This window comes from Mesoplodon mirus (assembly GCF_964341445.2).
Source record: "Mesoplodon mirus genome assembly, chromosome: 16".
NCBI lineage: Eukaryota > Metazoa > Chordata > Mammalia > Artiodactyla > Ziphiidae > Mesoplodon > Mesoplodon mirus.
Genome location: NC_138992.1, coordinates 9,128,116 through 9,143,036, shown reverse-complemented (window position 1 = coordinate 9,143,036; position 14,921 = coordinate 9,128,116). Strand labels below are relative to the sequence as shown.

The window sequence follows — 14,921 nt, the reverse complement described above, 5'->3', positions numbered from 1 at the left end:
CATCGGCAGGCGGACTCTCAAACCTGCGCCACCAGGGAAGCCCCAATCTTTATTTTAGTAGAACTTTCATTTTGCGATTATCTCATTCTAATCAATTATTTTATCCTTCATTATTTACTAAAAATTATAGAACATCATCTAGTTCTGTATTTCAGATAGGAGACTTGTATCTTACTAAAAACTGATTAAAATAGTAATGAAATACATTACTAGATCCTTTTAAGGGATATTTCATATTCATCATTTTTTTAAAATAAGAACCTTTAATCATTGTAAATTATGGGGTTAGTCTCTTTATTTTTTCCCACATCAAGTGTAGAGTCTGTAAAACAGTGATTTTCATTCTGGATATTTTGAAACTGCCACTGCTTTGATTTAGTTTGGGTTAAAATATTTAACATATCTTGAAATTTTAATTTATATTACTGTAAAGTCTGAGATTTTCAGGTTACTTGTTTTTAAAAATGCTCTTAATTTCTTTTTCTTCTGTCTCCTCATGCTTGGAGTCTTTCTTATTTTTTATTTTTATTTTTTGGAGTTCTTATTTTATCTGTGTAACTGGTACTTTTATAGAAGGTATAGGATTTGGAAAACTCACCTTTGTTTTCTCTAACACTATTCTTTTTGTAGTTTTCTTCCTATTTCTTTAAATATCTTCCCTTTCACTTCCTTCTCTGCCAGTCATTATTTAAATGTTTGCTATCCCCAGGATTCTCTCCCCAATTACATCCTATTTTTCTTTGACGACCTTAGCTACTCAAACTAGTTGCTTTTGCTATCACTTATGTTTTTGGTTCTTAAATTTATATTTCTAGTCTAGATCACTTGCCTACTACAGAATGTCCCACTTTCAGGTTTGTAACCTCAAGTTTAACATGTGCAAAATAAAATTTATTCTCTTTTGGATACTTCCTCTTACCCCCAAATTTGTCTTCCTCTGTTCCTTATTGGACACCACCATCCAACCACTTGTCCAGACTACCCTGTCTGTTCCTTTTGACTCCTCCCTATTTGTACCTTCTAAGTTCAGTTGGTTTCCAAGTCTGCTTCCTACAAGTTTGTCTAGCCATTTCTCTCATATTGCAGAACTTTATGCTTGTTTGCAAATTAAAACTACACTCTTGTTCTTAACATGTGGCTCTCTCCACTTAGAATGATAATCCTCCCCACTTTGCTGAATTCCTACTTCTTCTTCAAGACTTAGTTTAGTTATTACTTCTTGCAGGAAGGTTAGGGCTGCACTACTGTTCTCCTATAGCAATCTCTTCTCTCATAGCTGTTGTCACATAGAGTTATAATTCTCTTTGTATGTGATTATCTTCTCTTATCAGACTATGAGCTCCTGAAGGCCAGGGACTGCGACCTGTATTTGTCTTCCCTGCATTTAGCCTAGTGCCTGGGGCATGGCAGGTCTCATGAAAATCTTGCTAAAAGAATTAATGTGATTGTGTATGTGTTTTTTCCAATTAGATATATTTCTGTTGATTTTAAGACTGTAGCAGTTGCACCCTTGTTCCCCTCTGAATTTGGAACCAAATGAGAGAAATATAAATATCAGACTGATAAAAGTCAAAATATGAGCTTTATTACTAGTAGAGCTGGGTCAGAAAATATGGTTTGACTTTTGTCTATCATCAGGCTTCCCACTTACTTTCCATCCAAATCTAGACTTTTCCAATGATGTGTCTAAGGGACATTCCAGGTTGGCAGAGCAAATGCACTTACCAGCCTTCTGCAAGGAGGACACTCTGAGTTAGACTTCTGGGTAACCCCCTAGTGGCCACGTAGAGACAGGCTTCCAGGACCAAATATACTGATCACATAGAGGCAGAAAGAGTGACTTGCAGAATGCAGATTTGAAAGAGAAACCTTTGAGAGTGCACTGTTCATTCATTCACCAAATAGATATGCACTCTCCCTATGTGCTAGGCATTGCATAAGTGCTAAGGATACATATTCGGAGCTTATGTTTCAAGGCACGCTCAATGCCTTTGTCCAGACTCACCAATAAAATAAGTCACTCTTCCTCCTCATAATAGAAATTTTCTCTAGGAAAGGTAGGTCACGAGAATAGAACAATTTTTCCAAACTGTATAGCTCATTCTTTAGCTATTGCATGTAAAATAAATTCCAAGGACTGATAATTTTAAGGACAAAGTGGCATAAAATACAGAGAAGCATACCAGAGCAGTCTTTTAGGGAAAGGGGAAATTTCAAAGTTCTGGTCATATTTTAGAAAATCATGTGCAAAGTCTGACCATGATAATTTGTTTTCCTTTGCTCCAGTACTTGATTTAGGATTTTAAAGGCCATTTAGTGCCTCACCCTGATTTATCTCCAGCATGGGTCTGCCCAGTATTCACTTAACGTAAGTTGCTTAGAAAATCTAGTCCACAGAGAGGTATGGTGGTGGCATCTCACAGTGATGGGGAAGTTCTAGAGACCTCAGCCACGAATACCAGTGCACTGTTGACAGTGAAGTTCTGTCAGGTCAGTATCTTCTGTGATGTTGTTTCCAAATGCCCTAGCATTTGTCATCTCTGTCATTCATTTGGTCTCATAAATGGTGCTTTATATGATTCACTTATTGTAATGTATTAGATGAACTTAAGATGCCGCCGGTATTATAAATTTTTATCCATTGCGTAAGTTAGGTAGTAAGTACAATGTCCTGCGTACCTCAAGTACACAATAAGAAAAAATCATATATGTAGTTCTTTAAATCATTATGCAAGGGGAGTGGTTCTTGAGAACTTGAATGGTCATAGTAGGAAGCGGGGGTTATTTATAGAAATAGGAATTCTGGTATCCCATCTCTGGAGACTGACTCAGAAGGTCCTGGCTGGGACCAGGGAGTATTCAGTTAAAAACATATATTCCAGGAGACTGTTTTTCAGATGTATTATAGAACCCTCAGGAAAGCATTGTACTATGGAAACAGTTTACTTAGGTAGGATTTCTTATGAGGTAACCTTTTATCAAAAGAGAGTGATAAACACATTCACATTGTAAAAGCAGAAGAGTTGAGAGTGTTGTTTTAGTTAGGGAAGTTGAGGGTGTTCTAATTGTTCCCTAGAGATAATGTTTGTGTTAAGAGTGTGGTAGAAAAATCAGCATAATTAGATAGATATAATTCTACCCGGAGATTGAGGGTGAATTTGGTTACTTGCCATTATGGTTTTGTTTGCCTCTGCCTTTTGTTTTTAGTAAAGGAATACTCATCTTGTTTTCTGTAGTATTGATTTCTTACAATTTTGTTAGTATTTTTTGTTGTTGTTGCTTGATTTAAAAAAAAATCTTTTTAACATCTTTATTGGAGTATAATTGTTTTACAGTGGTGTGTTAGTTTCTGCTGTATAACAAAGTGAATCAGCTATACATATCCCTATATCCCCATATCCCGTCCCTCTTGGGTCTCCCTCCCACCCTCCCTATCCCACCCCTCTAGGTGGTCACAAAGCACCAAGCTGATCTCCCTGTGCTATGTGGCTGCTTCCCACTAGCTATCTATTTTACATTTGGTAGTGTGTATATGTCCATGCCACTCTCTCACTTTGTCCCAGCTTACCCTTCCCCATCCCTGTGTCCTCAAGTCCATTTTGTACGTCTTCATCTTTATTCCTGTCCTCCCCCGAGGAAGAGAAAAACAAATACCGTATGCTAACAAATATATATGGAATCTAAAAAAAAAAACGAAAACCAAAAAACAATTTTGTTATATTTTAAAGGTCTTCATGTTAGGAACCAGTTTTGTGACTTACTCACACATCCCATCACAGTCCCTATCTTCGTACCTTGACTGTAGTAGGCATTTTATAGAACATTAATTACAGATGTGCAGGGAATTTACCAGTTAATAACAAAAAGTTATTACATCATTTGATATATTACAATTGTAGTTATTATATAGCAGAAAAATTAAAGCCAGGTAAACTCTTAAGTTATTATTATTTTTTTAACCAATGTTCTATGTTTCTTTTTTTTTTTCCTTATCTTTTTCTTTATCTTCCTTGGCTGGATTGTTGTTGCTTTTCCTCATTTTGTAGCTATAACTGAAAACTTGTCTACTTTGTTTGATGCCTTTAGACATGTCCCAATACTCCATCTAAGAGAATAAGGATAATCCTAGGTCCTAGGTTGCCTGTGACTACCAAGATTTATATCACTGGTCCTGGCATAATTATTAATAGCATCCTCAAGTCACTCTAGAGATGCTAAAGTACTAAGCATCCCTGGGCCCTGTGATTTGCAAATGGAGTTCTTGCCGTTGCTTATCCATAGAGGTCCTTCTGAGGCTCTGCAAGTTTGCCTTTGCTGTGTTAATGTCAGTGGCTCTTTCTGTAGTTTGATTTCTAATGTGAGGATTCCTAGACCCTGAAGTTTTGTTGTCCTCTAACAAGTAGCATGCGTAGCATCTTTATTTTTATTGAGAATTTTTGTGTTTTTTAAATGTGGAAATTTTAACTTATTTTAATCTTATTTTTGAATTATACAATAGAAGGTTTTGGCTGTCTCAAGATAATTTTGCCCTTTCAAAATGGATTCTAAATGGGTGAGAGAATTCTTAGGCCATTAGCTTATGTCTAGGCATTGATATAAGAAAAACAATGTTCAAGAACACATAAAAAAACAATATTCCATGGTGTTCCATGAACATTTGTTCATGTTAAGGGTTCTTTACAAGAAGTTCTAACTAAAGGGAAAGTTGTAAGTTCAGTTTCTTTTGTTCTTTTTCATAGTAAAGGAATTTAGATATACACTGATCTCAGTTTTTGTGTATCTTTGAGGAACACATTTTCTTCTTAATGTAAGATACTCCTGTACTCTTTGGCTAGCTTTGTCATATTACATATTTACCAAGATTTGCTCTGAGAAGTGGAAAATAAGTTTTTGTACAAAGCTCCAAAGATTGGTTTGTTGAAATATACTACAGAGATGGAAACTGTCAGAGCCCTCAATTACTTTGCCAACTGTTTCCCTAGCTGGGTATTAAATCTCCTTTTGAAGATAAAGGGTTTTTTGTCAGCTAGAGTTTTTGTTAGACTGTGTTTTAAATAGGACTCTTAAGACACATTTGTGCTTCAGTATTTTACCTTCTCAGTTATGTTATAAATTCTACATAGTCTGATTTGCCTTATGCCCTCTTCCTCTATCTTAATCATAATCCTAAAATTTATCTTTGACCATTACATAATTCTCTCTTCCCCCCAAACATATTAATTGTGCAGAATAATTATCAATATAATAGTCAGTACCATGGTGTGGATTCAAGAGGAAAGTTGTTGTTCACATGCTTTTTTAAACAATTACATATGGAGAAAATGTGATTCCTTTTGTAATTCTTAACAGTACTACTGACATTATCATAGAGGACCTATAGTCAGTATTTTATCTATTAAACAAAAAAGGGAATCACATACTACTTCAGTTTTCAGTTCTGCCTCATCTAATTTCTTACCTCCGGAGATGGGGACACCGGAGCGCTGTGTACTCCCTTCCAAGACCACCCCTGAGTGCACTTGAAGAAGGTCTGTGGCACGCAGCGTCTGGTCACATGGTCTTAGAAGTAGGGATGAACCATACACTGTGTCCTAATGGTGGTGGGGACAGAGGTGTGAGTACTTTTCCTGGTTGCAGCTCTGGTTTCTGTGTCATCCAGTGGATCCTTTCTTACTTGTTTTGCAAACTAAGCCAAACATCAGATGAAATGAATAGAGAATTGTATTTCCTTATTTTAATGTTTGTGGTATTTTTTTTCCATATGAGGATTCCAAAAGGTTTTCAAATGCAATCTTGCAGGATTAGATTTTCTAAAAGCCATGATTATTCTGTATTTTATTGCTCTTGTCCTTGGGTAACTCTACTGAGTAATTTTATTTTTTTCAGTTAAGTATGATAGTATACTGTAAAGTCTAGGTATAAATCTGTAAATTGACTGGAAGTAGGACAATGCCTAATATATTTTTTTCCTTTAAAATTGTGATAGTGGGGTGAAAATGTGTTGAGTACAGACTGATCACTAGTTGACGCAGCAAAAAGCTGTTTTTTTCCCTACAGAGAATATCTCAGAGTAGTTTTGTGAAGTGTGCAGAGTTTTGTCTGTGTTATGCCTTTTGTAGAAGCAAGTATTGCAATGCAGTGGGAAGACCATCTTTTAAAAAAGAATTGGAGTTTTAATTCCATTTACTGCCTTTGTTGTCCTCTTTTCCATGAAGTTTATGTGCCTGGGAATAAAGAACAAGTAGTGAAATTGAGAATGAAAGGAGAGAACATATAGAATTACATGCGGAAAGAATCATGTAATAAAATACTCCTCTAATGGATTAGAATCCTTTCAAAAGGAACACTTTCCTAAAGATAAGACTATTTTGTTCCCATCTTACTTTGACCCCTATCTAATTAGTCACCAAACCCTTTTGATGCTTCCTTTATGCCACCTTCTATGTTCCTTCCTCTCTAAGCGCTGGGTCATTAGAAAACGCATTTTGGGTTTTCCATGCGCCGTCCTCCACAGTGAGACTTGCACTGTTCCATCTGCCTGTAATTGTCCTCCACTGGCTTCAGTGTATCCTTATAGTTCAGTCTACTTGTTCTTCAGGGGGAGCCCTCAGCTCAAATCCCATGTCCTTCACAAAACCTCCCTTCATTTGACCTGGGAGTGCTTTCTCTCTTCTCTCAACTTCTGTGGCCCTATGGCCGTGTGGTCCATTTGACATTAGATGTCCCTTGTCCTCCAGTGTTGTCCAAATCTTGTTTAAAATTTCAATTTTTAAACCTTTGTCTTTTCAAGTAGATAGTTACCTTTTTGATCCTCTGTGGCTCTTAACACAGTGCCTTGTACATGTGTTGAAGTGCAGGAATAACACCCGTATTACAGGCTTTATATATGGTGTCTATATGTGTGTGTGTGGTATATGTAAATCTACATATTAAGTGTTCGGTACTTGGGAGGGATATGTGTGAGTGGGACTGTATGAATCTTTTAATTGTATGAAGTCTTGTTCTGACACTAACTGAATGAATAACTTGACTTTTAATTTTAACCTTGAAGAGAATATATGTGATGCAGACTCTTTTTTTTTTTTTTTGCGGTACGCGGGCCTCTCACTGTTGCGGCCTCTCCCGTTGCGGGGCACAGGCTCTGGACGCGCAGGCTCAGCGGCCATGGCTCACGGGCCCAGCCGCTCCGCGGCATGTGGGATCTTCCCGGACCGGGCCACGAACCCGTGTCCCCTGCATCAGCAGGCGGACTCTCAACCACTGTGCCACCAGGGAAGCCTTGATGCAGACTCTTTTAAAGGGCTTTGGATACCATAGAGCTCGAGGTCTTGAAGTAATGAATTTTTTAAATCTTCTAATAGAAAAACACGCTGTCTCTTTTCACCTTGATTACTGATAGCTTCCACTAGGCCTAAAAATAAAACATGAATTGTTTAAAGTGATTCATTTGACATTGTCAGCTATTCGTTGGAGAAATTATATTGTTCTGGCATTTATTTAGTATTGTGTGGTGGACAGTGTACTTTTTATCATTTTGATTTTTATAGCACGTATCAACAGATATTAAATTCATTTTGTTTATCAGTGAACTTTGGGTCCACATTCATTTAGTGAAGGAACATTTTTTTGTGAATGTCTGCTATATTCCAGACACGCACAACAATGAACAAAGCATATGGGCTTTATGTTGGAGTGACTCATTTTCTGGGGGGAAAGACAGACATGTGTATAAATAAGTACAATAATTTGTTATAGATACAATGATAGAAATATCATAAAGACCAAAATCCAGTAATCATAGCCATTCCCATTTGAAAATATGACACTTAGTAAGCCCTAAATATGCCAGAGAATTCCTAATGCATTACATGTTAGAATTAACAGAGATAATATAATTGTTTTGTAGAAGTTACAGATACTGTTAATTTCTCCTTTAATAGATCATGAGACAAACCTAATTCAAAACCATACAGTTGGTTCCCATCATAAGATCTAAACATTCTTCAACTTCAGTGACAGTAACTTATTATTTTTGTTTTAGAGGATAGCTTTTTCCTAAGTACCCAGTGCCATGATGGTGTTTAATAATAGACATTAATAGTTTAATTATTAATAATTTAATACTGGAGATATTACTATTTCCAGTTAGATTTAAATTATCATTGGTAATATAGTTAGTTGAAAGCATAAGTAACTTATTTTAAAAGGGGTCTTAATTAATTATCCAAACCTCCAGACTTACAAAGCTGCATAGGAAAGCAAATGTCATCACAAACTAGGAGTACTCACTGGTGGACCAACCACTTAGATTATTGGCCCCATTAAGCAGAATTCTCCCAGCACCCCTGTATGCCCATGTACCCGATCGATGGCTTCTATCAGCTCAGCCATGAGGTTTCCTTTGCAGCTACTCAGGTCCTTCTGTGAATGCCTGTTGGATCAGGATGGGTTGGAAATTATTTCTAACACCTCACCATGAAAGAAGGAGGATGATAGAGGTCGATACATTTCACTCCTGCCTGAGGTGAGGATTAGGAGACACTGGTGAATCCACATGGTGTCTTGGGTGTCTTTAAAGAAGAAATGGTTAACTTAGGAGGGCAAAATTTACCAAAACAAAAAATTTACCAAAAGGTTATATATATTATATATATATATATATATGTATATATATAATGTTTTTAAAGTGGCTTCTATATTCTAGGCAATTTTTATATTGATTTAGTACTTCTAACCCTGAGAGATTGGTAGGGTTTTTCTGTTTCTTGACTAAGGCTCAGAGAGCATTATTGAACAGATTGCCCCATGAGCCTGTCTGCACACCAGTGTAACATGCAGCTTGTCACTTTTTTTTTTTGGTCGTAGTTTTTCTTTCCAGCTATGCCCCAGTTCCATTTTCCCGTAGTTCAGTTACCTACTTGAGACTTCCTGTTTCTCCTCCTGCTATATCATACGTAGGGTTCTAAATTCCATATGCTACAGGAGGAGAATAGTGAATTACCTTCTCCTTTATGTGTTAGAATTAAACTTAAAGGAAGAATTCATGTCACTTAGACCTGCCAGTTGCTTGAGGCTTTCTTGTGATATGCTTAGCCCCTTTTTCCTTTGGAAAAGACGAGGTTGGGAAGCAGTTGAAAACTGAGGAGTTTGTTGGAAGGGATCGGAAGCTAGGATGAGGAGGAGTTAAAGGAATGCTTTAAGAAAAAAATATAAGATAAGTTTATTTTCTTATTCAAACTATATGAAAATCTATATTTAGTAAACTAGCAATACAATACTTTAATAGTATCTTGTTTAAGCTGTTTGGCCTTGTCAGCAGAATTTGATAGGGATATTATCAAGTTCTCCATAGCTTTATATTTGATGTCAACACGTTAGATAAGTTACAGTGTATTAGTACCTTCTGCTAATTAATTACAGGTAAAGTGAACTAGGCACTTCCTGCACAGTAGGTAAAAGGATCTAAGAGCAGGAAGATCAGCTAGAAAATCGTCTCTTACAACATGAAGGACTATGTTCAGGTACCTGCAGCTGAACTCGAAAAGCCTTATGAACTGACTTCAACAAGGGGGTCAACCACATTTCTGTGCCTGAGTAGGTCCAATGATTTTATTTGACTTGTTCTTGTGGCGTTTGTAAGTACAGAGTTGTCTTATTTAAAATAGAGTTATGTCTTTTGTGATTACTGCCATCACTCACTTTCACCTTGTATTGCCTTCAGTGTGTTATCATTTTATAGAAACCTGAGTAAATTGAAGCTTTCAAATCTAGTTTCATCTGTCTTCTCTATAGTTGGTAAGTTTTCATGCCTAGTAAGTGGTCAAGAAGTTGTTTTTGTTTTGTTTCGTTTCAAACCTCCTGGAGAAGCGAGAAGCTCACGGTGATTGTTTATTTCCCTCCATGGCAGTGCATTCCTCATCTGTTAGCCAGACTCATTCCTGCAGTCATGTTCATTGGTAAAGGTGCGTGGAGAGCTAAAATGTTTAATTTAGAAATTGTCTGGTACTTGAATTCAGAGTGGCAGTTACCCTTTAAAGTCATCAGATCTGGTTGGAATCTCAGCTCCTCTCCTTACCGGCTGTATGATATGGGACAAATGGGCCTCCCTTAGCCTCTGTTTCCTCATTTATCACACAAAGCTGAACATAGCACCTCAGAGACCTGCCGTAGGAATAAACGAATGATGCTGTAAAGTACTTGGTATGGTGCTGCACACATCACGTTCAGAAAATAGCAGTTACCCCACTGGTCCTCCTCTTGTTATTGAAGGCTTCTTGTGAACCACATATAAAATTTGTTGGATTTTTAGATGATTAATTCGCCGCAAAGGTTTTCACGTTGTTGGCAATACTATCTCAAGGGCCCTCAATGCACCTCTGCTTACCCCGATTATAAGTACTTACGGCGTTACTAGTAATAACTACCATTTTATTGAATGCTTACTGTGTATTACACCCTTAATAAGAACTTTACATATAGTTTTATTTCATTTTCTCAATAAACATGAAGAAGGTGTTATTACACCCATTTAACTGATAAGGAAATGTATTAAAATAAGAGAAGGTAACGCGCCTTCCTAGGTGGACAGTGAGAGACCTTGGATTCACCACAGTCTGTGTGACCCCAGAGCCCCTGCCCTTTAACCCCATGCTACCTATGTCTTTTTACCCATCTGTCTCTTCCAGTACACCTAAGCTTCCTGAAAGTGGGAACTAGATATAATGTGTATTTCAAGTCCCCATTTTTTGGAAGCCTCTTTAAACTAAAAGCAGTGTATAATATCAGAAAGTGTCAATGCGAGACATAATACCTTATTAAGAATTCTTTCTTACCTATTGAAAATTATATAATTTACCATTCTGACAGGAAACTTGAAGCTTTGGTACTTGTTTTTCAGTTCCATTCTCTCTTTGCCATAATAGCAATTTGAATTTACTATATTTGGCCTTGTGTTAGTGATAACAAAGTATTCATCCTAATCTTCTTATCAGGTTATAAGCTTCTTTCATCATTGCAGTACCTAGCTCAGTGCCCTGTATAAGTTAATCACTTGATACATATTTGATTTTAATTTATGTCAGTGTATTAATATTCATCTGAAGTATTTTTATATTAGGTATAGTTGACACAGAAATATGACTTTTGTTTACTTGGCTTTTACCCTTGTTTTTCTTTCTAGTAATCTAGCCTGTGTTTTGCTTTTGGGCTTTAAAAAGGGTTCAGGTATTTTGGTGTTAGTCTGAAAAAAATTCCCTAATGGACTCTTTGGAATTTTTTCTTCTATTAAAGTAGAAAACATCCTGAACAACGTATAACATTTTACATTATCAGCATGTAGTACCTATGTATATATTGGTGAATTATTCACTGTTTTTTTTTAATAACAAGTTTATGAACTTCTCAAGGGCAGGGATCTTGTCTCTTATACTTTCTTGTATCTGTGGCATCTAGCCACAGATGGTGACTAGGGACATAGCAGGTGCAGATGAAATATTTGGATGTTGATTGATTTGACCACTAATATCTCTGGGTTTGTGGAAAGAGCATGAGGTTTCAGAGTTAGACATTGGATTCTCACCCAGCCATTGCTGTTGAGTAAGTTACTTGGTCAGTTCTGCTACAGTTTCCACTCTTGTAAAGTAGTAGTGATAATAATACCTAACAAATTTGCTGGAAATGTTAAATAATGTATGCACACTGCTTTATGATGACTAAAGATGCTGTACATGTCTTAATTCTGTCTTGTTTTTATCAATATAATGGCTCCATTCTACGACAGATCTGGACTCAGTCTTATATGTTTTGGCCTGTTGGGCGCTTACTTGACGTGGTATATGACTGCATGCATGAGTCATGTATACTTCATGAGCAGAGTGAGGTCTGGAGAAGTTGTCTGTTGAATAACATTACTCAGTAAGATAATAGAAGTCTGCTTAAGTCTGAGTTCTCTTAACTTGTAGCTTAAGTGTTCTCTCATACCATATTTTGGTTTCTAAATACATACAAGTGCACACTTACACACAGACACACATACCCCAGTTTCATAAATCATGGGAAGAATTTTATAATGGCTCAAGACCAACATTCCCATTAAGTTGTTAGTTTGTAGGACAAGAAAATGGATCCCTCCTGCTTACATAGTTCTTTCCAGAGAGCTGATGTGCCTTACCCAAGGTCATGTAGCCATTTAAGTGAAAGAATTGGAATGAACCCAGGTCTTCTAATCCAAATCCTTGACTCTTTCCAAGATGCCAACAACTGAAAATGCATAGAGCAGCCTTTGAGCATTTTTTTGAAATTCCTGGACTTTCCCTCGATGTTGATTCTCCCTCACTATTGTGGTTCCTTTGTATGATGCATCATATAGATACAGGTGTTAACTGTTTTCACCAGCTACACTAGGAGCGAACTGCCATTTTAAGACCATTGTAGCTGGAGCTGAGTGGATTGGGCTGGGCAGGAAAAGTGGGAATGAGGGAGGTAGAGGTAGGGGTAGGGGCTGCAGAGAGTAGTAGGAGATGAGACCAGAAGGGAGGCAAGGTGGGGTACCAGTTGTGTATATGCTTTATAGGATGAATTGGGTGGGTTTTATGTGGATGTGCATCCATGCGTGTACGCACACACATGCCCCAAAACAGTTTGAACAGTTTGGTTGGAAACTGGAATAATTCATTAGCACGTTCATTTTGACCTGGTGTCTTTGGGGAGGGGAGGAGAAATTTAACTTTTTCACTTCTTAATTAATAATTGAATTTGCATGCCTTTTTCTATTTCTGGCTATTTGAACTTTCCCCCTTTATTTTAAATAACCCATAAATATTCAGAAACTTGAATTTCTAGGTCAGTTTACAGTACGATTAATCTCTGTACTTTGTGATTTTATTCTTTTTGAACAGGAGTGTATTGCTGCTGTTCTGCTTTGCGTCCTCGCTACAAACGCCTGGTGGACAACATATTCCCTGAAGATCCAAAAGTAATTTGATCTACATCTACTGATCCTTCTCTTTGCTGACCCATCCTTCCCCCCGCTGACCTCCCTAAAGGTTTCCCTAATTTCATTTCTCTACTTTTACTCCCAAATCTCATCATGTACACTGCTATTTTTATACTACTCTCTTTTTTTTAACCTTTAAATGATCCATGCTTGCTTGTCTGATTTTCAGATTCTTTTCTCAGATTAAGCATAACATAACATAAATTCAGAATGATGGACGGATGATGTTCTTTAGTCTGTATAGTTCCTAAATTTAAGTAATACTCACTTAGCAAAAATTTATGAACTAGTGTCAGATCATTTGTATGAAATGCCAAGAACACAACTGTGAACACAGACTTGGTCTTCTGCTCTCACCAAGCTCCTAGACAAGTAAATTGGCAATTACAATATTGTGTGAAAGAATATGCTGTGCTAGAGAAATAAGTACAGGGTACTGCTGGAGTAGGTAGGAATGATATCTAATCTGGGCTTGGGAGAAGAAAGGCCTGAAGGAAATGAAATCTAGGCTAAGATCCAAAGAATAAGTAGGGTTGGCCACACAATTTTCAGAAGAGAATTGAGAAGTAAAGGGAGACTATTCCAGGCAGAGTTTGTTCTCTTTTTACTTAAGTGCTTTTTAATTTTTTATAAAAGTTACTTTATTGTGGAAGACGACTGGTTTCAAAGCAGTTGTCTTTCATCAATTTTGTTTGACACTGTTTTAAATTTTCCAAGACTCCTTTAGTCTAGTGTTAAATGGATAGGAACAAAAAAGTGTTACATGGGTTTGATTTCCAGAAGTTGCTTTATTTTAAAATGTAGCCAACTCTAGAAACCTTTTGGTTATCTTGATATTAATTTATGAGATACACCTCATTTTTAATCAAATCTGATTTAAACACTCAGCTATTTGTAGGAGGCCTATCAATTAAATATTTTGGCTGCAAGATATCCTGGATAATTTATGGCATATAAATAACTCTAAGATATGGTACCTGCCCTTAAGAAGCTTTCCATCCATTTGACTGATATAAAGCGAAAGCATACTAAATATTAAATCACAATGCATAAATCAGTAAGAAAAATATTAAGTAAAACAGGTGGTGAAGTTTCTGCCTTTATATCAGGGAGGTATCACATGGGTTGGCAATCTCTGTGAAGCATTCTCAGCAGAAATGCAATTTGCTGAACTCTGAAGGATGTACACCATCTGGAGAAGCAGAGATTAGTCTCTTTGTTGCCGGCAAGAGAAAAATCATGGTAAAGTAAGAGATACGTTTGCGAACAGGAGCCTTCAAATGAAGGTGCCTATAGCCTAACTGAAGTGTAATGAGTGATAATTGTACACAATTCCTGATTGGAAGTTTCAGAAGTATCATTTAATAAACTGAATATTCAGGTCATTTCCTTAAGGAATCTGGAACATATGATTACTGAAGATAAGGTGGAGCGCAAATTAGAGGGGAATGTGAATGACAGACAAGGCACCTGCTTTATCCCCTTTAACTTACAGGCAGTGAGGGAGCTTTGAACACTTTTGATCATGGGAGTGGTGGCAGGCAAATTAGAGAACGGTTACAGAAAGAATCTTTATTTTTGCCAAGTATTTAGATAAGATTTACCTAAATAGAAATCTGTAAAATAAGGTTTAAGGAAAAGAAAAGATTTACATGAACCTTGCATACGTATGGCAACCATAAACCCAATTGACTACATTTCTTATTTTTAATTTATTAAACGAACAAATCTTGTGGTATATCCAAAACACGTCCAACAATAGGTACCCAGAGTGCAGAGGTCTACATTGTCATAGTCCCTGCCTTCAAAGAGTGCTCTAGTGAGGGGAACAAATAACCAAACTTTTTCTTATAATTACTAAAATATATTCTATTCCTTACATACTATATGCAGTTAATTGAGCTATTTTTCTGTAAAGGAAGGTGTT

The 14,921-nt window shown here is 36.8% G+C and overlaps 1 protein-coding gene across 4 annotated transcripts in view; it reads left to right on the top strand.

The window, feature by feature from the left end:
- The window catches only part of EFR3A (EFR3 homolog A), a 90,039-nt gene that overhangs the window by 19,400 nt on the left and 55,718 nt on the right, over positions 1–14,921 (top strand). For 3 of the 4 annotated variants that reach the window (XM_082601303.1, XM_082601304.1, XM_082601306.1), the window contains exon 2: positions 12,897–12,973. In XM_082601303.1, coding sequence (XP_082457429.1) covers positions 12,897–12,973 — 77 coding nt within the window. Of the gene's footprint in view, positions 1–12,896; positions 13,044–14,921 lie in introns of those variants that run through there. The other variant, XM_082601305.1, reaches the window with a different exon arrangement.